We start from the raw sequence: 27,486 nt of genomic DNA, 5'->3' as shown, positions 1-27,486 counted from the left end.
CGAGATTTTTGTGGTCTGTAAACACAAGGAACTGCTGTTCCGCTCCCTCCAGCCAGTGCCTCAACTCCTCCAAGGCTGCCTTGACTGCCAGTAACTCTCTGTCCCCAATGTCGTAGTTCTTCTGAACCTGGGACAACTTATGGGATATGAAGGCACACGGATGGAGCTTGCCGTCTGCAGGATCCCGTTGAGAATTTACTGCCCCAACACCGGAGCTTGAGGCATCCACCTCCACCACAAACTGACGAGAGGGGTCCGGCAGGAGGAGCTGAGGCGAGGCTCTGTTTGAGAAGGCGAAAGGCAGCTTCAACTTAAGACAGGAACTGGCACAGTCTTTACTCCACTGCTCTACCTCTCCGCTCCTTCAATTCAGACGGATGCGAAGCCACGGATGGCCCAGAACCACAGGATGATCACAAGCTGGGGCGAGAAAGAAAGAAAGAAAGGTTATTTCCTCTGTGTGATCGTCAGGGAAAGACATAGTTACGGGTTCAGTGTGGTGCGTAATCTTCCAGAGGTGTCGGCGGTCCAGAGCTGTGGTCGCCATTGGCGTTGGCAGGGGTAAGATAGCTACCCCCAGCCTCTCCGCCAGCCCTGCGTCAATCAGACTAGCGTGAGCCCCAGAGTCAATAAAAACAGGTTGCTGCAGGGAATTAGAGCCAGACCTTAGGGTCACCGTGGGCAAGGAACGGGCGGAGGCATCTTTGAAAACTGTTTGGCTCACCACCAACTTCCGGCTTAGATCACCTGAAAAACCCTGCGGCGCGCCCAGAAGGACGTACACAGTGACTTCGGCGGCGCCAGGGTTCGTGGGTTCCGGTACTTCTGTCAGGCGACCGACCCCGTGTCGAACGGACCAGTTCGGCCATCATGGCCTCCTGTCGAGCGGCGCTGTGAGCCAGTTCCTGCATCGCTGCTTCAATGTTCTCCTTGAGGGCATTAAAATGCTGCTCTTGCACCTGAAGCGCAGCCCGGAGGGAATCTAGGCCGGCTGGGTCCATTTCTGGCCAGAATGTACCGTCAGGTTTCCTGATATGGCGGACCCACCTGCACGGCACTTGAGACAGGCAGGTAAGGTTAAAGGCTTTAATCAGATCCAGCAAAACAGTCCAGTGGTCAGTAAACAGATCAGGCGACGGCACAGGCAAGGTTCAGGCAGAATCGGAGGTCGGACAGACGTTGACTGGTAACCAGGTAGACAGATCAGGTGACGGTACAGACAGGAGTCAGACGGAATCAGGATAGAGACAGACTTACAAGTAACCAGGCAGATAAAACAGGCGACGGTACGGGAAGGGTTCAGGCAGGATCAGAACACAGACGAGGTCGGTTCAGGGTTCATTCACTGGGTCAATCAAAGCTGGAAAGTGGTAAAATCAGGCAACAATCTGGCAGAGGACTGAGGTGAGTACTGGAGACTAAATACAGGGTAGATTGCTAATTGAATGCAGCTGTGTGGGTCATGTGACAGTGTGTGAAGGTCAGAGCAGACCTTGAGTCGTTGTAACCGGAAGGGAGTCAAAAATAAAACATCAAACAGAACCAAAAGTCAGTGAATGAATCCAGAGTGTGACAGGAACGCGTTGTGTTAGGCTAAGTATGTAGCCATGTGTGCTATAAACGTGACTGGCTTGAGTATGATTTACTCTGTGTGTGTTCAACAGTTAGTGTCAAACGGCACAACAGAAAACCCTCTACCGACACGCAGCCAACAAGGTTTCACTGTAATTCCCTCCAGGCAAAAACAGACAACAGTAAAAATCCTTACAGATGTTTAATACAGATTTCGCTCCAGTTCCACCTAATTGACCTGCAGCATTATCTACAATGAACTTCAAAATCAAAAGTGTCAACTCCAATTCAGGACACACATAAATGAGTTGATAAATGTCACGATCTGGGTTTTTGTCTCTTGTTTTATTTTGAAGGACTTTTCTGTTTCACCTTAGTTGTCAGGTTTTGGTTCCAGTTTCCTGTTTTATTTTTAGTACTTCCGTTTCTGGTCACGTTATGTTAGTTCCCGCTTCACGTCCCGGTCCTAGTTACACACCTGTCAGTAATCTAGTAATCACCCGCCAATACATAAGCACCAGTAATCGCCACATCCGTTGCCAGATTGTTAGTTCGTGTTTGCGTGTCTACTCTCCATCATTCAGCCAAGTAAGTTTTTTTTTTGCATTGACCCTGTTTCTGGTTTTGACCATGTCCTGCCTGCTCCCAGTTGATTTCTTTTGACTCTAATTTGTGTATGGAACCCAGCCTGGATCTTTTCAATACTGAGTTCATGCGAGCTGTGCATGTGGGTCCATCATATTAATGAGGCGCTGACAATTAATGTGTGGAGATAGATGGTTGAGGTGTTTTTGTTCAGGTTTTCCACACTAAAAGTTTCCAAAAGTTGTTACTTTTTTATGTAACATATTATCTGTTTCCACAGATTGGAGACATTATAAACTGTCTCCAAAAAGTCAATATCTAAAGTGCAAGCAATTGGCACTGGACTGCTTGCTGTCAATAATAAAATTTCATATCATTCATATTCCATGTTCCATAAGAGGAAAAAATACAAAACACATTAAATACAAAGCAATATTTCAATAAGTAGTTATGTGTCAAGGTCAATGAAAGTAGTTACAGGTCGAATGGTTGTTAAAAAAATAAAATTCTACATTAAATTACTAATATCCAGTTGATATAAGTCAGTGGTTACAGATGTCTTCTATGTCTCTATGAAGTAGAGTCAGTGATTCTGAACGGACCTGCTTACATGGACAAGGATAGGTAAATGTTTTTTATGAAAAATGATTAATTCTATTTTAGTTAATTCACACAATCCTCGTCCAGCTTTGTCTTCGGAGCTACAGGCCACGATGTAAGCTGTACTGTAAGCAAGCATCTTTGTCATCAGTCATGATATTTTCTGTACATTAAGGTAGTCTATACATAAACATTATTATCCATAATAATAGCCAAGGTAATAAGTCCAACAAATTATTATTTACAGGAGGAGAACATACTCCTATCTTGATCTTCACAACAGGTGCTGTTATTCTACCCATCACACAATCACATTTTACAGGGGCACCATAGAAAGCATCCTAACACACAGCTTCACATCCTGGTTTGGCAGCTGCAGAGCCCAGAACCATCAACGGTTCTATAGCATTGTCAGTACTGCCAGCAAAATTGTTGGTGCTCCTGTCCATTCCTGGAAGAGATTTATCAGCAACGCTGCACACACAGAGCAGCTTCCATCATGGGGGATCCTCAGCACCCCTCTCATGGACTGTTCTCTCTCCTGCCATCAGGCAAGAGGTACAGGAGCAAACTGTAGGCTGCAGATCAAGCAGGTATCTACCAAACTGCTGTGACTCACAACAAACTCATGCTAAACTCCTGTCCAAAAGTGAACTGCTGCTAATTAGTTTAGGTTTACCACTCTTTTCATTACTGTTACGTTTAAACATGTATGTATTATATTATATTGTATTATAAATAATATATAATAATGTTAAGAGCGCATGTTTCAAATCGGTTGAATATAGTGATATAATTCCAAAGCACAATAACAAGGTTTTATTTTAAAACCATTTTAAATAAAACAAACAGAGGTTTTGAATACATACAGTACTCCTGCTAGCTCAGTCGATTGATTTACTGATTAGAAACTGCAACACCACAGGACTCAGCATGTGTCATGTACAGATTCTGGTCATATAATTAGAATATCATCAAAAAGTTGAATTATTTAACTAATCCCATTCAAAAAGTGAAACTTGTATATTATAATCATTCATTAAACACAGACTGATACATTTCAAAAGTTGACTTTTTAAATTGTGACAATTATAACTGACAACCAATAAAAACCCCAAATACGGTTTCTCAGAGAAACCCTGGAGAGGACTGTGAAACAAAAGCCATTCAAAAATGTTGGGGGAGATTCACAAAGAGTGGACTGCAGCTGGAGTCAGTGCTTCAAGACCCATTGCACCCAAACCTATGCAGACATGCATTTCAGCTGTCACATTTCTTGTGTCAAGCCACTCTGGAACAACAGACAGCGTCAGAAGCATCTCACCTGGGCTAAAGACAAAAATGACTGGACTGCTGCTGAGTGCTCCAAAGTTATGTTCTCTGATGAATTTCCTTTGAAAATTAGGGTCCCAGAGTCTGGAGGAAGAGAGGAGAGGCACAGAGTCCCCGCTGCTTGAGGTCCAGTGTAAAGTTTCCAGTCAGTGATGGTGCCATGTCATTTGCTGGTGTTGGTCCACTGTGTTTGCCAAGGTCAAAGGTCAACGCAGTGGTTACACTAAAACGTTTTAGAGCATTTCATGCTTCCTGCTGCTGACCATCTTTATGAAGATGCAGCTTTCATTCTGCAATAGGACTTGGCACCTGCACACAGTCCCAAAGCTGCCAGTGCCTGGTTTAAGGACCATGGGATCCCTGTTCTTAATTGGCCAACAAACTCGGCTGACATTATCCCTATAGAAAATCTATGTTGTATTGTGAAGAGGAACATGAGATATGCCAGAGCTAACATTGCAGAAGAGCTGAATTCCACGATCAGAGCAGCCTTGGCTCATAACACCTGAGCATGTTCATATTACATAGATGCTGTTTGGGTCATGATTTTGTGTGTTTTGTCTCTGGTGCATATTTTTTTTTCTAATTTCTGCCTGTCTGCCCCTATCTGCAGGTGACTCCATGCCTGGACCAGGAGGTTTCCCGTTTCCAACTTGTTCTCTTCTTCCACCCCCCCTTTCTCCACTCACCACAACTAGCCAAGGCAGATCAGATGACTGTTCAACATGAGTCCTGTTCTAATGGTGGTCTCTTCCATTAAGAAGCTTCAACTGTAGCTGTAGTGTGATTCTTTCTGTAGATTTGCTTTATAATAACATAACTTTCTAAATGTAATAATGTAACAGACCAAAGAGCAGATAAATTGTTCAACCTTTGATCAAACATTGAGATTAATACTAAGAGAGAGAGAGTTCAGACTTTGAAGCTTTTTTTTTTTTTTTTTTTTTTTTTTTTATTTAGCTAATCCAAAATGTGTGTGATGTTGCTGTGTTGGTGGACAGGTTAGGTTTCTGCTTTAGGGTGTGTATGCGGGAGGGTGGGGGGGAGGGGGGATAAGGGGTGCAACCAGCTGCTGAAACCAAGCAAATCTGTTAAGTAAACAATCGGAGCAAAAAAATAAATAAAAAAAAAATAAATAAATAAGAAGCATGGATGTACCTTAGGCTAACACATTCATAACTAAACAATTTTTGTACTGTGGTTTACCTTGGAGATTAATACTAATACCAATAATAGTGCTAAGGTATGTGCACATACTAATACAAACATATACATACAATATACATACATATGTGCATTATTATACATATCCCATACTACTTAATAAAAGTCATGACATACAACACCACAAATTCCATATTCACACATTATTCATATTGGTAGTGATAAGTATCAATAATACTTACAGTTGGATTTGGAAAGTGTCCCACTACAAGGTTAGTAAGGCTGTAGCTTAACATTATTCACCCAAAGGGTGAGGCAGACGTTGGTGCATGAACAATGCCACTTGTGGAAGCCAGGGTGATGTGAGGGGCTCCGCCACTACGCCCATCCAGCAAGCAGAGGAAGGAATCCTAGCAGCCAGGGAGCCCACACACCTTCAGTTCCAGGAGGGCAGGTGTTGCGACCCAAGCCGCCCACACAGAGCCCCCCAGGCAGAGCTGCAGCAGCCACAGAGACAGCACCCGAGGCCAGAGTGGGCCACCGGGGGTTAACGCTGTCCGCCCCATGAGAACCAGGGGCAAACACTCCCCTCGGCGGGAGGGTCGGCCTGAAAGAGTAGAGCCCGAGGACCCACGGTCCATAGGGAGCCCGCCAGAAGATGCCCCCGCGCCCAGAGTGGGGCCCGCCCCCAGTCCACCACCCCCACACGGGCGGAGCGGGGCCTACCCCATCGGCCCGACCTCATCCCCTGGCGCTACAGCGGCCTGCAGCACAAGGCCAGCAATTGGTGGGGTCAGCAGAAAAGAGACCACCCAGGCAGACGATCATCGTACCCCGGGCGAAAAACCGGACCCCCCCACACTCCAACCGCACCACACGCATACCAACTCACACAAACACAGACGCATACACCCATCCACATGTGCAACACACATCATCACATCAACACACACACACATCATAGACTCTCTCACAACATACTAGTCAATCATACGTGAACCAATGCACTCTCAGATACATTCTCCCACCCACACCATTCGCTTGATCACATTCGTGGGGAGGGTAGGTCTCCGGCCTGCCGTCCATGTGGCCCCAGGCAGGGACCGCAGCTCCTCCCGAGCCCCGACCAACCCCCCCAACCCGGGGGAGGCAGAGGGCAGTAGAAATAGGTACCCCAGAACCCTGCAACCCAGCTTGGACGTGAGTGTGTGGAACTAAAGTGCACTGAAGGTGGTTGACACCTCCAGGAGCACAACCGCTGGCTGACGGTGTGTCCCCCGGACAGCCCCCCCTCGCCCTAAATGTCTTTTTTGCAGTTAAAACTGGGTGGTGATCTCTCCATCAGGGCCAGTGGCCGAGGCCACAACTGGCCTGAGCCCCAGGCCCCAGTGAAAGAGCTCACCCCCGGCCCTAAATGTATGTGTATGTAGCTAAGTATGAGGAACTTTGGGAGATACCCAATTTTCCGGGGGGTCTAGCAGACAGAGCCATCAATGGGAAGTCTACTGGCCCCCCCGGAAGGAGCCCCCAGATTCCTGGACAAGTGTGTATGACTAGTGCAATTAAAACTGCAGAGCATCCCACTTGGAAGGGATGGAACCACTTCCCAGTAGCCCTGGTCCCTCCATCAGCAGGACGCCCCTTGCAGACCTAAGTGGATGAATGCGGAGAAATGTAGTTGGGAAGCAGAGCACCAGGGTCCGCAGAGCCAGGTTCCCGACTGGCTCTGCTACCTATCCCACCACCCCCCACAACCCCCAGCCAGGAAGGGACAGCCGAGACCCAGGGACCGCAGTACTACTGCCCAGGCGCCACACGCAGCACAGCCAGAGCCATCCTCACCCTTCTTTCACACTTACCCATTCTCTCGCTCAAGTATGCCCATGCTCGCCCCGTGTAGTGTGACACTCAAACCAACACACATACTCTGCGGTTGTGCATTGAGGGCCTCCTCCCAGGGCCCAATGAAGGTTCTAGCCTGAGTAGTCCGCCAACCCCCCCTGCAACAGGCCCGAGCAGTTACCAGAGGGCGTCGGACCGCTAGGGCAGGCAGCGCCCCACCCGAGCAGGGGCAGCGCCCCAGGGGAGAGACACCCCTCCGGGCACAGGCAGGCACCCCCAGAGGGAGTCCCCCGGACGCAGGTTACCCAGGTCTCCACCCCCAGGTCCGCCCCCGCACACCGGCAGGGAGGCCCGCCTCCGGCTCCCCGGAGACAGGCACAGCTGTTCTTTTTGCTGGTTTGCAGGTGTGTGTGTGTGTGGGGAGTGGGGATTACACATGGTTCACCTGGAAATATTTTGGAAATTTGCACTGCGCTTTATCATAAGTTATTACGCTCCGACTAAAGACACATAACCATTCTTTTACAGTGTACTTATTATGTCAAGAGCTACATGTCTGAAAATTCAGGAGAGGTCGATGAACGCCTCTGAGCATCAAATCATGCTTTTTGAATTTGCTAATGTTTGTCACTTTCTATATTATCGGAGCATACAGCTCATTTATGATACTGAGATTGTCACTTTACTAGTGCACTAAGACATGCATGTGATACATACTGGAACCTTAATAGTGACACTTATGAAAAGATTGAAGAAAATTCAAGCCATGGATTCAGGTAGGTCCACTCAAGTTCCTGTGGCCTCTGTTGTCATCTGCTGCTATCCAGAATGGTTGACATCTTGAACTCGCAAGTAACTTCACCAGGGCAAGAGTGTACAGAGATTATTTGAGACAGAAATTTAAAAAGTAGCACTGTCCATCAATTGTGTATACAAAAAGAAACACAGGGTGAAATGGAAAAAATTGTACTTTAATGCTTCTTGTGTTCATTTCTGACTCTGTATAGCGACCATGCATTCTGTACTTGTTGATTAAACCCAGAACTGAACATTCTCAGACAGACAATCTATCTCCCTCTTAAGGTGACCGATTGTTTATGGCCTGAGTCTGCCTTACACTCCTGGGCTCTCGCTCCTTTCTGTCTGATGCCTCACCAGACCCAAGACTGTAACCTTGTGTATTCCCTGTGTAATGGGAACATCTTCACCCACAGTGTGATAAGGAGATTCCACCAGGTCCCGGGAGAAAGGTTAAAAGGCAGAAGCAACTTGAGGATCGTGGGCTCTTTGCATCACGCCTTCGTGGTGTGTGCACTGATCTCCCCAGCTGGCTTTTTGATTTGCTTTCCCCATTATTTTTATTTTTTTTATTATTTCAATAAATCGCACAAAAGGACAACTCTCTCATCTGCTTCTTTATGGAAATTTTCCACCACACAGGGTCATTAATCACAAAAGTAATGGAACAGTGTAACGGGATCTCTCTGCAGTCTCTCTCCCTGACCGTACAGAACTACTGACGTTCTCTTTTTACGGAGACGTCCAATAAAAAGAAATTTTGGGAAGGTTCTGGCCGGAGCACACAAAAAAATCTAAGGCAGGAAACCGAATAATTCTGGAAGCTGGATTCGGGGCAATCTGAGTCTTCACCACCAGACAGCAACATGCAAAATTAAAAGTACAGTACTTAAAAGTAAAAAGTAAATATGGTTATTAGTGCGTTTTATGTTTCCATGAGTGGGAAACTGGTTATGGGTTCAAAAGGAGAATCGCTTAGTGTAAAGAACATACGCACCTTAAAAGAAAAATTAGAGAAAAAAGAAAAGATTTGAAAAAGCAAGACTATTGAGACTAAACCACTGAAAGAAACAAAAGAGTGATGAGAGTAACAGGAAAAAAAGGAGATAACAACTCTGGGGAAGAATTTTTTGCACTCTGCCACACACACACACTGGTTGAAACAGCAGGAGAGGATTCAAACTTTTTTTATTCTGCCCGTCATGTGCAGCAAACAGTGAACTTGATACCCCCACATTCTAATGACACACTACATGCTTTTATTTTTATTATTATTTTTCAGAGGATGCTCTGACCTAACACTCAGCCTTACAGGAAGACCCTGCTTCCCTGTGGCTCACACACAGATATGATGTAGGTTTGATCAGAGGATGTGAACCAGTGGTCATCACACCTAAATCTGACCACAAACCATGTAAACAACAACACCCTCTGAAAGGAAGCCATAGATGGCGTTACTGCAGGCACCACTAAGCTACTAAAACATTGGATGCTACAGGCCACAAAGCGCCTGTCTAAATTACAGACTAAGGTTATTTTCTGGGTATTGTAATTACAGCTGATGGCAAATCCATCTCACCCAAAAGAGTTGAAGCAAATTTGAAACCTGCCTAAACCGTGCACGTATAAACAGTTTATGTCTTTTCCAGGTCTTTGTTCTTATTGTAGGAACTTCATTCCTAACTTAACACTCAGGGTCCTGATACAGACATATTCATCGTCCACTTCTCTCACAAACGTCTGAACAAGGCTGAACAAACATTCACTTACCCTCAGTCTGCTCCTACTTTGGGTCTTTCTGATCTGACCCTATGCGACATTTCACTCAAACATGTATTTTCCCTAGTTTAAACTTTGTTTTGTATTTTATTCATAGTTGTCATATGTGAATATTTACTTTTAATTAGTTAATGTTAATTTCCATCCCAGCCTCTGAAATCTTCATACTTTATACAACTGGTATAATAATATTTGATATAAACTGATCAAAATTAGGTATTTGGCGAATTACAAAAATAATAGTGCTATAAACAAATACATGAAAAGTCAGACAGAACATTTTAATGTGTTACATGTGTTACAATTTTGTTAGTCATCATCTTCCTCTTCCTCTTCTTCATCTGCATCTGCATCTTCCATCTCTTCCTGAGCAGCTTGCTGCTCCTCTAAAGCCTCTTTCAGCATCTGTTCTTCTTCCAGTGACGGGTCCAGGGTCTCTGTGATTTCTGGTCCACTTGGATATTCTTCCTGTGGAGGTGGGGGAACATGGGGGCTGTATCCTTCCCCTGCATACTTCATACCCCATCCAACATATATGTTCCCAAACTTCCTAAATTAGGAGACAGAATGCAACCATACAGCCTTAAATAGTGTCAAAGGTAAAAAAATATATAGGAAGGAGTATTGACTTACTTTCCACTCGCATATGCATAGGATCCTGGCCAGAGATTGGACCTGAGTACAGCTACCGCATGCTGAGGGGTGAGAGCTGATGAGATCTTGGCGCTCCATGCAGGGGTTTTGAACATATCTGGGTCCATAAGGAGAACATTATAACATCTGGGCAGCAAACCCTAACGGACTCATGCACTGAGTAAATAAAAGTAATGAAAGTTAATATTCTAAGAAATCTAAGGATATGTGCCATTGCATGCTAGCTATCACATGTGGTGAGTTATGAGCCAAAGAACAACAAACTCTAAATTAACAATGTAAATTCAAATATCATCACATAAAGTCTATATTACTGACGGACCAATCCTATTCTCTTTTATTCCTATGTTCTGGAAAGTTACCCAATCACTCATACTTTCTAGCCCTCCCAAAGAGCTTATCTTAAGTGTTTATGGCATCAAGGCCATAAAACACGATGAGTGACTATTACTGGCAGGCAAAATGTTTCCTAGAAAATCTTCCTGTCACTGTCTCATCGTGAGTTATAGCATCATGAACTGGTTCAAGAATCAGGCATGAATCTGAAAGAGGGGAAAACTCAAACTTAAGTAAGTCAGAAGGGAATAAATGAAACATCCTGGCTTGACCTACTCTACTAAACTCAGCTTGGCCTGTTTGGTTACACATTTGGATCATAAGAAGGAGCTGTATTTTTGACCTGCATCTTGGGAGAGTGGGCTGAGCAGGGGTGGTCCAACCTCTGGCTGTGCTTCATCAGGCTCCTCGTCCTTTTCCTCTGCCTCTCCATCCTCATTAGATTCTTCTTCTGATTCCGCAGCCATGTTGACCCAAGTACAACGTCCCTAGAGCAAACAAAGGTAATAACTAAGTGAACATTATTAAAATAATCAAGGAAAATCTGATTTTGCTTGAAGTGCACTAAATTGTTATTCAAAAGAAGCACAAAAAACAAATGAAGCTGGGCTTGACAAAAACGATTAGAGACATGTTAAACCAGTGGCTCATGTAATTACCACCACAGTCAGTGAGTCAGTCTCACAGTTTGAAAAGGATGTGCCAAGTGTGCTGTTTGGTTGCATGTTCATCACACTGGTCCATGTTCAGTGTAATCACTATCACTAGGGAGATATATTAAAGGTAGAAGCTATAGAACCATACCAAACAGCCTGATGCTCCTCCAGCATCCTATTTAAAGGTTTAACCAGAGTCCTGTCAATGTCAATCAAAGACACCAATAATGGGAATGATAACTGAACAGCCTAACCCACAAAGAGGTGAAACATTACCTCAAACATCAAGGTACAAGGGTCTCCATCATACTGTCTGTCACTGTGTGAGACTAAGTGGACTTCACAGTAGTAGTAGTAGTAATAGTAGTAGTTCACACTAGTTGAAAGGAAATTATAAAAAAGCAAAATGGATTTGCCAAAATGCCTGTCAACAAGTCTCAGCTGCTTATACTGACAATTAAAGGCTTTCTGGATATACTGCCTAATTTCAGAAAGCACTGTTTTAGCCTCAGATTTTGGCAACAAAACATTGGACTATCCTGAAGTTGCCTGGTCTACATTCTATTCAGACCGTAGCAAGGAAGGAGCTAATTCATGCAGAAGGCACTTTTAGTGCTTTCACCCAATACTGTGGTCCGCAAAGGGGATATAAGCTTGACTTCTCTTAATAGCCATGTTTTGCAGCATGAATCACAATTCAAAATTAAAATCTGAAAATGATAATTCCATTTTCAGTACATTTCACTACTTTAACTTTTGTCAGCTTTGTCAGGCTTTCCTTTCTTTAAGGGAAGGAAACCAACATGTCACAACGGCTTTGTTCAGACTTGCACCTGCTTCAGGATGTGCTTAATGTGATGCACCCAGCTGGACAAATTCTCCACCATCTCTGCAATTGGAATGCCCTCAAAGTCCTCATTGACCTCATAGCTGTCACGCGCTGCCTCGTCCTCCTCGTCCCCTTCCTCCTCCCTAGCTTGGAAGAATCCCTGGGGGCTGACCTGTGTGCCAGCAGAGATTCGAGCTATTTGTGCTCTTAGATAATTGGCTTCATTCCCGGGGAAAGGTGGATAGCTGACCACAGGGCTGTCTAGCCTCCCTGTGAAGAACCTGCGAATGTGGCGAGCAGATGTGATCTGTGCAGGAGTAACTGCTGGAAGCTTTGTCCAGGGAAGTCCAGGCACTTTGCAGACATAGTAAACAAACTTGTTAGTGCCTGATCCTATAGTCTCTTCTGGCACCACTGGTGGGGGTTTATAGGTCGACTGAGGAACCGCATCCATCTGATGATAAAATCAGTACAGAAAAAGTGAAGTCATTTAACTCATTTGCCTTATGAAGATTGAGGACAACAGGAAAGAATATGTAATCGTATTACAGTTTCACCCAGATAATACAACGACATATAAAAGCCTTGCAATAAATGCAAAGGACTGTCTAGAACATGCTGGTCTTGTGATTGTGATGCCATTTCTACAAATACAAACTATTGTAGCCTCTCCCTCAGCTTCTACTGTATATGAATTCACATTCCAGCCTGCTTTTTACGTTCTTGATGGATTTACCCCTGCTCTTCTTTCTACACCACTTGATTTGGCTTTTGTTGTTAATCGAGGATATTTGGGTGACTGGGAGGAAACCAACCAACTGCACTTAAATCTGGAGGCTATTACATGTGCTTACTGTTTTTGTCAGACTGGGTTACTACTATGTTCATATGTCGTATGTGCTCTGGCCTTCTTTGTATGAGCAGGACAGACTGGACCATTAACCACCCTCTACAAAGTGCTCCTCAACCTGCTCCAGCCATCCTTCAGAACCAAAATACTACTCCCATTATTCTCTGGGCTTTTGTCTAGCTCACTAAGGTCACTAATTACAGGTAGGTAATAACGCGCTCTGTTTCACTCCTGTGTGCATTTATGTTTCTTTATTAAAATATGGTAAATTTGTAATTGGGAATTTGGCTATTGTCAATTATCATAACAATAATAGCAGGCAAATATTAAGACAAATGTTATAATGTAATTTATAGCATATCAATTTAGTAACAAATTCAATGATGCAATGAAATGTAAAAAGTAAAAGGTGAATGCTGACTGGGTATACTGGAATTACATCAGTGAATAATAAATAACATAACTTAGAGAACATTAGTTCTCTAAGTTTAAGTCTAACATTAGTTCTAAGTTCAAGTCTAGCTAAATATATGATCACCAGGTCTTATACATAAGACCTGTTTCTGAAGCCTTTGCCAAAAAAAGCATTAAGAGAATTATGTGATAAACTCCTTTCTCACCTCATCCTCTTCCTTCTCCTGATGTTGATGAACAGCTACTTCCTCCGACACCTGCTTCTCCTCCTCTTCAGCCTCTCTGTACTCTGCTTCAGCAATGATGTAGTTGCTTTCTGTTCCTAGAATCTTGCCCCACAGTCGACAATGCAGAGGGGACTCAGACTCCACAAGCTGTTTGAGTGCAAGGAAGAGCCTCTGCATTTCCTCTCTGCCCAGCCCCACCCCAGCTTGCTCTAGGTAGAAGCCAAGCTCATTCACATTAGGAATGTGTGTTTCCACCTGATGAACACCGACAAACAGAGTTTTGTAAGATTTAGCTTAGATAAGGTAATATATATTGCTATATTTTCTATACTATATACTATTTTCTTTTTTTGCTATACTTTCTCTATTAGTCTTTCCTGTTTTTAGTGCAGCTGTGGCAAATGTCTAAATAAATAGGTATAGTATGACTTTACACCATCATAAACTATGAATAAGCTGTTTATTCATGTTCATGTGAAGCAGTTGCTGCTTGCAGCTTGCTAAATATTAGTTTTTGAAAATGGCCTAAATAAACAATGATCCATTTTCTCTACTGCATAACAGACTCTAGAGTCACAGATGTACCTGAAAAGGCCTAAATATGTTTGTTTACTGCTTAGTGGAAGACATGCCACTATTTAGTAAGTGAAGTACTATTCCTGCATCCTAGTATTTTACATTTGCTCCACATGAAAACAGACAATGGAGGAGCTGTAAGCCTGTTATACAACCAGGTGATATTATTCCTACAAACCACTGAGCCTAATGTGCAGTGAATGTGCTAATACCAGTTCATCCTCCACTTCAGGCTCCTCCGGCTGAACAAACAGCAGCCACTGCTGCTCAGCAAGCTGCTCCACAGCTGCAGCCGCTGGCAGGTCCTGCAGGGCGCTCTGTTTGTCCTGAAACAGACCCTGCTTCACACTAAGGCTCATATCCTCAAACACATCCACCACGTTTTCTGGACGCTCGTCCATTACTTTTATCAGCAACTGAGTAAGATGGTCATAGCTGAAAGAATAAAATATGTGTTAGAATATGACTTGTACATCAAGAGACACACAGAGATTCCACTGGGCATATTCTTGAACCATATCATTTTCCATTCAGATATTGCTAGAAGCTAGTTTGGAGTCGTTAATAATTGTAATGTCAAGTAACTAGCGACATTTACTGAAATATTTTTTGTTTCTACCTATAATGATCATTTATCAGATTATGAACCGGTCCGTGATTATGTGTTTTTGAGAAAGGAGCAGCTTGTAATAGTCAGTGTGAATTAAGCTAGCTACCAACAAGTTCCTGCAGCTGTTAACAATAACAGGCTACTCACAGGTTGAGGTTGGTTCTGGTGCTGTTTTTTAACATGAACGTCTTGAACGCAGCAGCCGACTGCGGACCGTGGTCTTCGTTATCGGTGATGTTCATGGTTAGTCGGCTCCTTTTATTGAGTTCCCTTAAGTTCTGCTAATTAACGAACCCAACAGCGTTACCGCAGCGCAAAGCAAAACTTCACCGGTTGCTACGGTAACCACAACAGAAGCGTCGCTGAGCTCGAGGGACAAGCGACCTACAAATTCAAATTAAGATACTACTAATGCTACTGCTAACAGCTCCTACTTGACCTGATACACTTGTTATACACAGCTCATTGGACACAAAAGATACATTTCTTTTTTGCCCTGTGAAGTCGTTTCGATGTAATTGAAGTCAGAGTGTCTGTGTTAACTAGAGGCTCTGTCGGATTTCTGCTACTGTCATAAGATAAGCTTCAAATTGACCCTTATTTCCTCCTTAATGCAAACAAGTCCGAAAGAGAAACATCCAGGCGTGAAGTATTTGTAGTGTGTTACAGATAAACACGTGGATTCAGAATGTGTGCTTGCAGTAAAACATGGCTTTCTGCCTCTGCAGTCGTCTGGTTTCTGTCATGCTGCATTCATGCCACCAAGACTGAAAAAACCCTTCCACCAGCACATTAACAAAATATGTTTGGTTCTTTTCTTTTGTTCAAGGTTGTTGCATTATGCACTATAAATGTCACTGAAACATATCAACCCAAACAAGTATAATAATTAATAATGTGAAGAACGAATAACCTGATGCATTAACCTACGAGAAACACACTCCATCACTCCCTGTTGATTACGTGATTGGAGGTGTTCAGTCATCAGCTGGAAAAGCTGCCTGACACAAGGTGAGCAGCAGTAGGCAGACACAGTTGACAGTCCCAGCAGACAGGGGCCCTTCAGCTCAGCTCTACTGTGACTTTACTCTCACATGCATTCTACTGTACTTGTAGATATTATATAATTGTACTAACAAACATTTTGTGCAAGTTGACGACAGTCAGTGTTCCAAGATATCACACAGAGGGTATGGTTTAAGCCAATTTATTGGATTCAATATGATGAAACAAACAACATTAACTATTTTTATAATTAAGTTACTTGTTGCATGTTTCTTTCATTTTTTATAACAATGTCCTGAAGTTAAACTGCAAACAAAAGAAATTTGATTTTCAAAATTAACAATATATTAATTAATATAAGTAAAATTTCTACTGAAATATTGTTGTTGCGCCAATACATTTTCTACTCTGTAGGTACAAAGAGAATGGAGCAACCATGACTTAGCCATTTCTAAATGTAACCACTGTAAGGTCTATAGACTGTAAGATCATGTACCACATCTAAATTAATGGACAAACAACACCTGTGATGAACTTCAAAATTGGAAACATCTGCAGATAATAGCAGATATCACAAATGGGACAACCACACAATCCTGTACTGTTTTGTTGGATTCTTATTTAAGATAATACAACAATAAGGAGAAAATACATCACTTAGAAGATTCCTCAACTTTGTAACTGTAACCTGACCAGCCCATCTGCGTACTGGAACTGCTCACCATTTTCGTACTCCAGCATATCCAGAGCCACCTCACAGCTCTCCTTTACGACACGTTCTCTGTCGTCACAGTAACGCTGCAGCACTGCCATACACTCTTCTTTACCGATGGCACCAAGGGCCTCTGCTGCCTCATGTCGAACCATGGGGTTCTCACTGGAACACTCCAGGGCAGCACAAAGGGCTGGGACAGCTGCTGGATGCTGCATCTGACCCAGGACGTAGCCAATCTCATGACGAAACAGAGCACTAGAGCACCGCAGGCCTGCAAGCAAACGTGTCAAATGAGAACGAATATATACTATGCAGCATATGGTGTGAGCACTGGAGTTACTTCCTACCATCTGCAAGGGCCAATGCAGCCTCCTGGCTGCCCAGGTTACGCAGGGCAAACATGGCGCGATACCGCTCAAAGAGAGGCAGACTCTCATCCAACAAGATGGAGCGCAGCTCTGACACACTCTTCCTCGCGGCCGGAGGAGCTGGGTCAATGGAGGAGTAGGGGTTTTGGTCCACACTGTTGTTCTCTAACAGCTTTTCTTCTCCACTTTGTAGCCACTGCAGTCGACGAACTGCCAACTGACACGTTTCAGCAACCTGCAGGAAAGAGGGGTCGCATTCATGTGTATTATTTTTGCTGCTCAAGTTAACAATGTATATGCAGATATTGTTTTATATGTAATGGTAAACTTCATAATTATATATCAAGTTCTACATAAGAGAAAAAACACTATGGAGCATCAGGAGAAGTATTTGTGTTACTGGTACAGTTGGACTCAGTTAAACCATCACAACGCATCACATTTACTAGAATGTTTCTATTTTACAGACCAGTCCTTTTACATGAATACAGAATATTAGCCAGTAAATCAAAGTTAAACTGTAATAATAAGTAAGTAATAAGTTCACTGCATCAAAAAAGCTGTAGCAACAAATGACTGTGTGACAAGGACATGCACCCTCCATGCAGAGAACAACAGCTGACATGTGTTCCTACCTCTATGACCGGATCCTGACTGTACTCTTTAAGCAGGTCCAAAACTCTAGGATCACCAATAGCTCCCAAAGCCTCCCCTACAGAGACACAGTCAGAGGAGTTCACATTACAGTGTACCTTTTACACCCTGAGAGACAGTTATACCATCATCCACATCCTCTGCTGCTGACCAACTTTAGCTAGTTCTAGCACAGGTTTGTTTGATGAGTGAAGAAAATGCTTTTTAAGCTTGAACCAAAATATAAATGCATGCACTCAAATCACACAACAGTTCTGCCTATTTGTCTCAATAACTCCTGCATACTCACCTGCTTCATGTCTGACCATAGGTTCCTGCTGTGTGTCTTTGAGAACAGCAGCCAGAGTGGGTATGGCTCGTGTGTCCTGCATCTGTCCCAGGCAGTACGCCAGCTCATGCTTCAGCAGGGCAGACTCATCAGTGAAGGCCTTACTGATCCAGTCGATAGATTCTTTACCTGATGGGAAATTACAACTTAAATAATAATGTACAAGACACTACAAGGAATTAAGAAAGTAAAACGTGATTTCTTTTTATTTTGGTATTTCTTCTTTTTTAAAATTCTAACTCATAGAAAATCACAACCTGGGATAAGGTTACACCTATAGGCCTCCACTGTAGTTAAGTCTATCATAACTATGATTATATATTGGTTAAAGAGAATGACTGTGCATGTAAAATGTTCCAAATACATAGCTCCTATTTTAGACAAAAAGCTGCATTTCAGATCTTCTATCAGGGTCATGGGTCTGTACTGGACAGTATGTTTTACCTCCCAGGTTCCTCAGGGTGAATAAAGCTCTGAATCGCCGAGTCAGGTCAAGTCCTGGATCCACCAGATCCTGTCCTACCGCTGACACATGTTCAGCACTGGCCATCTGCTGCAGACGACAGGCAGCTGTTCACCATTTAAGCCACCTCAGGAAACAACTCAATGAAGCACTTCTGCTTCTTATCTAGGTACTGTTAGTAATCTTTAATTTAGGATTATTGTCCTGTTGTTCTAACTAAACATGTTTTTCTCATCTTGAACTACTTGTGTGTCCTTGCCAAGTAACTGTAACCCCCACAAGCTCAACATACACAACAGGAACGCTCAGATAATCAGATAATTTCTTGGCTGTTTACATCCATGTGTGTAGATTATGTTATGACAAGTTAAATCAGCAAAGACATGTACAGATAATGTACTTTCCTCCTGGTTCCAACAGCTGCCCTAACCCACGATTAACCAGCGCAGCATCGGAAAGGCTGGCACCTAATAACATGGTCGCTCGAAATTACGAAATACCAGACTACTAATTAACTATTATAATAACTATTATCTTCCTCTGTAAATGAACCACCGGTTAGACGTATAAAGTATAGTAGCACGTGCTGTGGTTTAACGGTTGTAAAGACACGTCCATTCCATCGCTGGTATGTCTATACACCGGTACCTTACGGGCTTTTCAGATGTCGCCAGGCGTTTACATTAAATCATGGCGCCTGTGACCCCACCCGACACAAAGTATGCTAATGTACAGGTTCCGGGAGTTGGGCTAACTCAAGGTCAAAATTATTCTTGGAATAATACAATACATAGTTCAGATAAAATACACACCATCAGTGAGAGCCGTTTGGGTCCCGAGCGCTCTTCTTCTTCGTCCTTTTTCTTCTTCGCGGTTTTACGGTTGCGTGCTTCCTAAAAGCTGCACTACCGCCCTCTGTCGTATCCTATATCCCTCACACCCCCTTACTTAATCCAGTGACATGTAAAAACGTAAACGGAGCATTCAGCCCTCTCCCTGATCCTCCAGCCTACAACACACTCGTCAAACCCACATCTTTGCCTCCTGCTTCCTGCTCCTTATCATTACTTCCCTTTCCCTCCTCTATTTATTACATTTTAGAACAAAGTGCTCCACTCCCTCCACCGCTATCACTTATCTGCTATTCAGACAAATGTGTACGATTCTTAACCTACATAAAATGACTTGCTCTCTTCATCCCCTTCCACCTGCTCATCCACCTTTCCCCACCTTCTCCTGTCCCTTACTCTCTTTATCCCACTCCTCCTGCCTTGCCACTCCTTCATAATATTCTCCCAAACTATGCTTTTCCCTTCACCTTTTGACAATTTAACATCGTCTTTAACCGCTTCCTGCTCTGTTGCTTTTTTCACCAACCTATCCACACACCCTTTCCCTATAACACCCACATTACCCGAAAGCCATATAATCATCATCCAAAACATCAAATCAAATTTCCTGATGATACTTTGCTCTTTTCCTCTTTATAGAGTTAAATACTGAAAGTGAATTGCTGCAGATTAAAACCCTCCTGCACCCACTTTGTTCCATCCACCTCAGTACCGCCCTGATTGCAACCAACTCTGTTGTGATTTGGCCCTCCAGCCTGCTGGAGGAGCTTTTGGGTTGTGTTCTTTTGTCTTAATCTTTCATCATGTGACTTCATGTTTTAGTTCCTGTGGGTGAAATCTGTTTCACCTGTTTAGTTAGTATTTAAGTTCCAAGTTTGAGTTCAGTCTTTGTCAGCTCGTAACAGTTCTCAGATGTATTGGTCCTGTCCTCTTGAAGGTTTGTTCTGTCCTGTGTTGTTAATTGTCCTGTCTTTTAACTCAGTTTTTTCACTTTGTATGTTTAGTTTATGGTGTATTCAGCATCCTTGTGTATTACCTGTGTAGCAGTGATTTTTAGTTCATGTTTCCGTTTCTCAGTGTAGTACTTGTGTTAAGTTTGTACTCCTGCCTTAGGTCTGTGCGTTCTAAGTAGACATTTCTGGTCACGTCTCTTGTTTAGTGTTACAATTAAATTACTTGTATTAAAAGTTCAATTTGCTGGTCGTGCATTTGGGTTCTCTCCTCCTGTGCCCATGAATCTAAGGAATGTTTTGGACCATGGGAGGAAGCCGGAGAACCCGGAGAGAACCCATGCGAACATGGGAGAACATGCAAGAGAACCCAGGACCTTCTTGCTGTGAGGCAACAGTGCTAACCACTGCACCACTGTACCAACCCAATATCAGAACATTTCACTTCTACAATATTATGGAACTCATGAACTACATCAGTGGTGTGAGAAAAAGTTCCAACTTCACCTGGAAAGAATGCACCTACAGTATAATGCTATCTCGATAAACGAAGGCCTCAGCTCCTCCAAACCTTTATAGGATTACAGCACAATGTGTTTACATCATCTCCGCAAAGGAACAACTATTATAAAATATTACGAAAGTGAAACTAAATTGGGAGCATTTAGATAAGTACTGACATTCTCTAGCATACATCTCGCCGCCTGTATAGTCTACCATGGTATGTTGCACATCGTGAGATTTGTTAGAATCGTAGCTTTCTTATGGGCTGTAGGTTATTATTTAGGTATTCGTGTTGTAGTTTCGTAGCGGTGGAGCCAAAAATACGTCGCTGGTGCTACCTTTAGCTGCGCTAGGTAGCGCTATCAAGAAATTGGTATTTTTGTTTATTATTGGGGCTGTGTTTGATGCATGTGAAAAGATGTTTATACAGAATTAAAGCCAAGATTCTACTGATTCATTTGATGTATAGCATGTCTCTATTCCTTCATATTTAGTGCCTACAAACTACAAATCCCAGGGTCCCTTAATTAGGTGACTTTCAGGTTCTCGTGTATTTGTTTTTAGTTCAGTATTCTCTGTCTCTGTGTTTCTATTAGAGCAACAGTTAATTAGTTAAGTAAACTAGTAAGTTATTTACCCATCTGGTGCAGTGATTTTTAGTTCCTGTTTAGCATTCAGATCCATGTTTTGACACACTGGTTTCCTTGCTTAAAGGTGCCTGATTTTTGAGAGTTTATCCAATCCGGTTCAGGAACCATCGTTTCAAATTTGGCGGACTGGGTACGTCTGCATTCTATTAACCACTCACAGAACCAACTTCAGCCCCGCCCAGAGAAATTATTTTGACACAGCAGCAGCACAAGAAAGAAAAAACATGTAAAAATGAGTTTATATTAGTTTATCAAGCTATGCTTCCAAACAGGCTGTAGTTGTGTTGTGAATATTCTGTTGTATTAATTCAGGCTGCATATTGGCAACCATTAGTATTAGCGTTAGCAGCTAATCAAGTTGCTTATTATATAAATCAATCAATTAAATTAAATGTGAAATTGCCAGACGTACCTTGTGCCAGTCGAAGTGTAACCACTTCAACAGCCTCCCATTGGACTTCAGAGTCAGATTTTGGATCAAACATATGGTTGAACTCGACTACGAGGGCGAGGTAGCCAGTTTCGCTGTTACGGTGGATTCAGTGACGTTTAATTCCTGTGGCGGATCACGGCTATGCGCTTCTTCAAAGGGGTGTTGTGATCAACACAGCTCTAAAACAGAGCGTTGTGGCTGAGAGGTTAAACACACATTTTCAGACGGGCCGTGCGGGCGATCTACAGAGCTTTTTGGCATGAAAAGTTACAGACACCTTACTGAGACATCAAGGTCCAATTCTTTAGCAATGTGTAACATGAAAAATGCGTGTGCATGGACCTTTAATTTTAAATTCAACTGCTTTAGCTTCTTTTGAAAATATTCAGCTCTGTTTAAACCACCCCCAGTTCTGTTTAGATACATTCGTCTATACTTTATGTGGTTAAGCTACTTTCAGATATGTTTTAAATGTTTCAGCTATTTTCAGTAATTCTTCAGCAATAAATTCAGCATGGAAGCATTCACTGTGAAATTTCCTAAGTAATACTTTTTCTAGTTCTTTTATTCCACCCGTTTTTCGGTCGCTATCTACTTTTCAACGCTTTATTGTTGGATCATCTTTGAACTTTCTAAATGCGTGTCATGTTTAGGAGATGGGGGGTATTACTTTTCACGTTTTGAGCTTTTAAATTTTTAATGTTATTCAACTTTTTTCATTGTTTTTTTTGATTGTCTATGGAAATCATCATTCAACTATTTGTCAACTTGGCTTTTTTCATCAGCGTCTGTCATTGTCACACTTTGGCGTAGAAACGTCATTTCTTTTTTACTTTACTTTCTCTGTGGAAATCAGCATCTCTGCATTTTCTGTACTTTTCAACTTGTGAGTGTTTAAATATCGAGTGTTTTTTGTTAATTTTACAGTTTTTATTTTTTATTATTGCTATTGCGTGAGCTAGAGGGTGAGGGCTCACATACATGTCTTCCTTCTAATAAAGTGTCTGGCTAAGCCATCAGACCTACACGTTAGTCGCTATCGGCCTCAAAGCACAGGGGGATCCTGAATTTTCCCCATGGACTCTAATGATAATCCTTACCAGACGTCTTGGAAAAATGGAGAAGGAGATACATTTTTACATTCATTTTTTGAAATTGCGACTGTGGCCACAGTCTTCTCCTTAAACATAAAATTCACACCAGCTGCTCATTAAAGACTTGGGATTCATAAAGTGAAGTTATTCTTGTAATAACTATTATAGTTTAGTCAGAACAAGCCTGTTTATAAGGGGTGAAAGTCAGCTTTTACAGAGCAGAGTTAACCTGATTGTCCCGCCTTTCGTCTCCATGACAATGGTGCAGCTGCAGTACATTACGTAATTACCCACACATGCTTCCTCTGAATCCTTTCCAAATTAGAAACACAAATTTAATTTATTAGCTTTAAAAGCATTATTTTTGAGTTTAAATGGTTAATTGTAACTATTTAGGGTCTAATTGACAGTCTAGTAAATTGTTACCAGCACAGGGCAAACTCGACTCAAACTGGACTAGGACTAGGACTAGTCATGGAGAGCTTGGTTTGGAGGCATGGAGAACCAGAGCTAAAGACGAAACCAGATGTGGGACTGGAACCAGAGATGAAGCTAGACGTGGAGCCGGAACCAGAGACGAAACCAGAAGTGGAGCCGGAACCAGGGCCAAAGACGAAACCAGACGTGGGACCGGAACCAGAGACGAAGCCAGACGTGGATCCGGAACGAACAACGAGCTGCCGGGCCAGATGGAGGAGGAACTGCGCCAAGCAGCGAGTCCTCCGCTGCAGACAAAGTCTCAGGTGCAGGTGTGTCAGCAGGACAAGCAAACAGTCGAGTCCAATTCCACAAACAAATCTCCCATACCCGCGATTGAATTGAGTCCAGGAGTCTCCAAAATGCGGACTATACTCCGCCAGCTTAAAGGCAAGCTTCTCCCGCAGCTAAGCAAATTGTTCGATCTCCTCTTAAGTTTTATGTTTGGCTAAATAAGTGTAAAACAGTCCTTATTACTCATGCAGAATCAATATATGCAGAACAAACAACTTGCTGCACTAATGAGTCGGAGATCTGCTGAGTCCTGGCATTCTGGCATACCAAAGAGAGAGTTTAATACAATTTATTTTTATCATAAAAATATCATTTTTTTATATTGATATCATCATATCAATATATCATATTTTTATCATAAAATATCTTCTACAAGTTAGCAGTGGTAGTCTGCCAGACTTGTTTGAAAGACCATAAGAAGAGCGTTTAAAAAAAAGTCAAGTGAAAGGTTTTGGCGTCCCACAGCCTACGTAGGTGCAGCTGATCACACGCCCGATTTCCCATGGAGTTTTTCTTTGTCTCGGAGCTAGTATTTCACACCTATTGACCGAGTGGAGACAATATGTTAATGTCTCTGTGCCAATACGTAGTAGGGGGAAGAGTGTGGTGGAAATTTCCCATAAAGAGGTGGATGAGAGAGTTGTCTTTTGTGAGATTTATTATAAAAATAAAGGAAAATAAAAATAATGGGGAAAATAATGGGGAAAGCAAATCAAAAGTATGGATGTTGATCGTGCACATCAACAAACCATAAACCAGCTGGGGAGATCAGTGCACACACCACGAAGGTGTGATGCAAAGAGCCCACGATCCTCAAGTTGCTTCTGCCTTTTAACCGCTCTGTCCGACTATGGTGGAATGTCTGTGTAGCCCAATCAAACTGCATGCACCATCCCATAACTGTCACTGTGTGTTTGGAGATGGTTACATTCTCACACCTGCATCACTGACATCTGACTATCAGAGAGAAAGGAGCACTAAGTCTCAACAGACAGGGAGACACAATTCCCCGGCTTTGGGTTTGGAGCTCGAGTCCAGAGTCTATAAGGCAGAGACAACCATTGAACAATGTAGGTGAAATGTCACATACATAAAACAGAAGTAAGACAAAACATAAGACATTAATTGCAGAACATAAGTAATAAATCATGTAATAATTACATAGAATAAGGAAGAAACAATTATTCCCATAACAAGGGATGTGAAGTTTGCTTTAGCGAGTGAACCAACATCAGACGCCGTGTTTACGGCGCAGAGCAAGTTCCAAATCAACTGTGTTGCCTCTGTAATAAAAGTTTGTTTTTTTGCAGATATTGTGATTAATGTCATTCCAGTAAAGTAAAATGTTGGAGCTTCCGTTTAAAGGACATTGGCTATATCTTACCGGTTTAACTAATCTCACACACACCTTTAAATTGGTCAAAGTGGTTTATGCTGCAGTTACGTTAACATCTGGAAACACACTGTGTCTCTTCTCTTAATGTGTGCAATCAACAAAGACTGGGCAGCAGGGCGACACGGTCCCTGTACGTTCTAACAGTTTGATTTCCCCACCAGAGTTTCCTCAAAAGGAGAAAACGGGAAACGGCTTCAAATCCAACTGTCCAACACTGTTTATTCGTTTTTAACACGGTGCTGTGATTAAATTCTGTTTTAAACGAGGAAACTGATGTTCTTTGTATTTTATTTTCTGGACAACTTAACCAGAAAACTGCTTGATTTCTGCCGATGTTGTCTGGGAAGGAAAATATAAATCCATTACTTAAGTTGCCCTTGAGCACCGGCTTCCTGTCGTCATTGTACTGTGTTTCAAAATAAGAGTCTCACTTTCTTGCGCGTTCAGAGACATTAACAGGTCCTCCAGTTCTAAAACGTTCTAAAACGACTCGTTTTCTTATTTTCCCAGCTTTTATTCTGGAGGGGGAAATCAAACAGTTACAACGTACACGGACAGTTTTCCCGTTTTTTTTTTTACAAAAGTGACAAACGGCATTTAATCAAAGCATTGTTTTTAAAAACGAATAAACGAGTTGAAAACAGTGTTTTAAAAACCAGACAAATAAATGGATTTAAAGCTGTTTCCCATTTTCTCGTTTTGAGGAGAAAAAAGGAAAACAAGAAAACGACACGTTGTCTCATTTTCCCAGCTTTTACTCTGGTGAGGAAATCAAACTTAAAACGTACACGGACCCGACACACCCGACAGTACTTAACACAAGGACATACTGTATAAAGACAGCAGCAAGTTCAGCAATTGACAACAAACACTAGCGCGCATTGACAACTTGATTCAAGTCATCTGCCTATGAATAAGTGGCTTCTCAGCACCAAATCGTTGGAACGTCACATCACTGTCTGCTTCAGACGTTGACGCCGATTCTCTCGTTGCCTGCATCTGCACATGCATACATTTCTGGTTAAGCTCTACCTGAACACATCATCTGTCATTCGGGCTCTTACGTTTAATTCAGAATCAGAGCAAACTATAGGTCATTGCGGTCTGAGTAAATTTTAGGAGTTTGGTTTCTCCCCCAACTTAAAAGCTGCTATAACAAGAGAACGACTTATTTTTTTGTTCTCTTCTTTTTTATCAAAACGAAAAATCAGATTTAAATCTAAGTCTTTGCCTAGTGTCGAAAAAACAACAATACTTGAATTCCGTTTGTTGCTCATATCAAGAGAAACGAAAATCCAGTTTGTTTTGTATTTTTTCTTCATGACCAACAAACCAGAAGACAAGTACAGAGTACATAAACACATTTATAACACAGATTGATGAATAATTATAGATTCCTATTTTATGTTATTATACTTATATTGTCGTATTGGATTGGCTGGAGGAGGGACTGTGTCTCTTGGCTGGCCTGGGAACTGTGTAAACACATCAGCAGCTTTGGCAATTGACAACAAACACTAGCGCGCTCTAGCGAGCAAAGACGCATAATAATCTATAACATTTAAAAATGAACTCCTCTACATTTAATGATACAATAAACATGACACCGTTTTTTGTGATTAATGTGCAGTCACAGATAGAAATGAACAGTTGGACCTCACATCATTGCGTCACCTGGTGGTTAAAACGAGACTAGCACCCTGATTTTTTTCAGCTTGCTGCAGGATTAAAAATCCTTAGTCGGGGACGCACCCGTTGCACGTTGGTCGCTTTGAAGTGCTACGACTGTAGCACTGTGACACTGGCCTGGACGCAGGGGAGAATATCCTCTGCGATGAAGAGGCCGGCTCTCGTCTCCTGGAGCACGAGGCAGATTACCATGCACCACCATAGCGCCAAGGCTAACAGAGTCAAGCCATGGGTCCAGTGAGTTTTGGTGTTTCAACTCCTGCCAGATCTGTCGAGTCTCCTCCAATGACAGTCTGGTAGCCGGCTTGGACGAATCGCCCCATACAAGTAACCCGACTGAGATCGGGCTGTTAAATTGGGCAGTGAATAGCGGCTTTGACGTTGCCGACAAACAAAACAAACAAAGTAACAAGCACAAGACGATCACAGACAGGCCCCGCCCAGACAAACCTGGATACCAAAATCTTCCTGCAACATTGCGTTTCAGTCACTCATTGCTATACGAACTGACATGGGGCCCTTGGGTTCAGAAAGTGCTCTGTTGTTGGTTGTTGAAGAAAGAAGAACTTTATGGATTCATTTTATTGTCCATCTCCATCTGTACAGCAGCTGCACTGCTTCCGATCGAAATGTTCTCCAAAATGTGATAAAGATAACAAAGATCCTCACCAACTGACCTGTTCTACTCGAGAAACCATGCTTTCAACATAACCATAAATCCTACCCATTCATTCTGTGGACTGCACATTGAACCGTGAGGGTAACTTATCCAGCATTATAGTGCTGGTGCA

At 42.6% G+C, this 27,486-nt stretch overlaps 2 protein-coding genes across 6 annotated transcripts; both read right to left on the bottom strand.

Moving 5' to 3' along the window:
- Positions 1-9,939: 9,939 nt before the first annotated feature.
- On the bottom strand, positions 9,940-15,192 carry rsph4a (radial spoke head component 4A). Of its 4 annotated transcripts, none has more exons than XM_055507653.1 (8): positions 14,972-15,192; positions 14,427-14,649; positions 13,618-13,893; positions 12,398-12,601; positions 12,242-12,319; positions 11,006-11,150; positions 10,306-10,423; positions 9,940-10,222 (listed from the first exon to the last, which is right to left on the bottom strand). In XM_055507653.1, the coding sequence occupies exons 1-8, from the start codon at positions 15,064-15,066 to the stop codon at positions 9,982-9,984; spliced, it is 1,380 nt and encodes a 459-aa protein (XP_055363628.1). In that variant the 5' UTR covers positions 15,067-15,192; the 3' UTR covers positions 9,940-9,981. The 4 variants fall into 4 exon arrangements, with proteins under 4 accessions (XP_055363628.1, XP_040926110.1, XP_040926111.1 ...); XM_041070176.2 differs by having other exon boundaries at positions 12,152-12,319; positions 14,972-15,190; XM_041070177.2 differs by having other exon boundaries at positions 12,242-12,601; positions 14,972-15,191.
- Positions 15,193-16,015: 823 nt separating this feature from the next.
- dohh (deoxyhypusine hydroxylase/monooxygenase) lies at positions 16,016-19,326 on the bottom strand. 2 transcript variants are annotated; one of them, XM_029148335.3, is made up of 6 exons: positions 19,170-19,326; positions 18,339-18,447; positions 17,856-18,023; positions 17,548-17,624; positions 16,892-17,147; positions 16,016-16,815 (listed from the first exon to the last, which is right to left on the bottom strand). In XM_029148335.3, exons 1-6 carry the CDS (start codon positions 19,170-19,172, stop codon positions 16,499-16,501), a joined length of 930 nt encoding a protein of 309 aa, XP_029004168.1. In that variant the 5' UTR covers positions 19,173-19,326; the 3' UTR covers positions 16,016-16,498. The 2 variants fall into 2 exon arrangements, with proteins under 2 accessions (XP_029004168.1, XP_029004169.1); XM_029148336.3 differs by having other exon boundaries at positions 18,339-18,444; positions 19,170-19,294.
- Positions 19,327-27,486: the final 8,160 nt, after the last annotated feature.

Source organism: Betta splendens, chromosome 4 (assembly GCF_900634795.4).
Source record: "Betta splendens chromosome 4, fBetSpl5.4, whole genome shotgun sequence".
NCBI lineage: Eukaryota > Metazoa > Chordata > Actinopteri > Anabantiformes > Osphronemidae > Betta > Betta splendens.
The sequence above is the reverse complement of the archived record's forward strand: the minus strand, read 5'-3'. Positions and strand labels throughout refer to the sequence as shown.

Coding starts and splice junctions, on each gene's coding strand:
- dohh (XM_029148335.3), bottom strand. Junction 18,024..18,338: donor CACCCTGAGGAACCTGGGAG/GTAAAACATACT, acceptor ATTTCCCATCAG/GTAAAGAATCTATCGACTGG. Junction 17,148..17,547: donor GTCAGGATCCGGTCATAGAG/GTAGGAACACAT, acceptor TCTTTCCTGCAG/GTTGCTGAAACGTGTCAGTT.
- rsph4a (XM_029148327.3), bottom strand. CDS start 15,066: ATGAACATCACCGATAACGAAGACCACGGTCCGCAGTCGGCTGCTGCG. Junction 14,650..14,971: donor ACCAGAACCAACCTCAACCT/GTGAGTAGCCTG, acceptor TTATTCTTTCAG/CTATGACCATCTTACTCAGT. Junction 10,223..10,305: donor TATGCATATGCGAGTGGAAA/GTAAGTCAATAC, acceptor CTCCTAATTTAG/GAAGTTTGGGAACATATATG.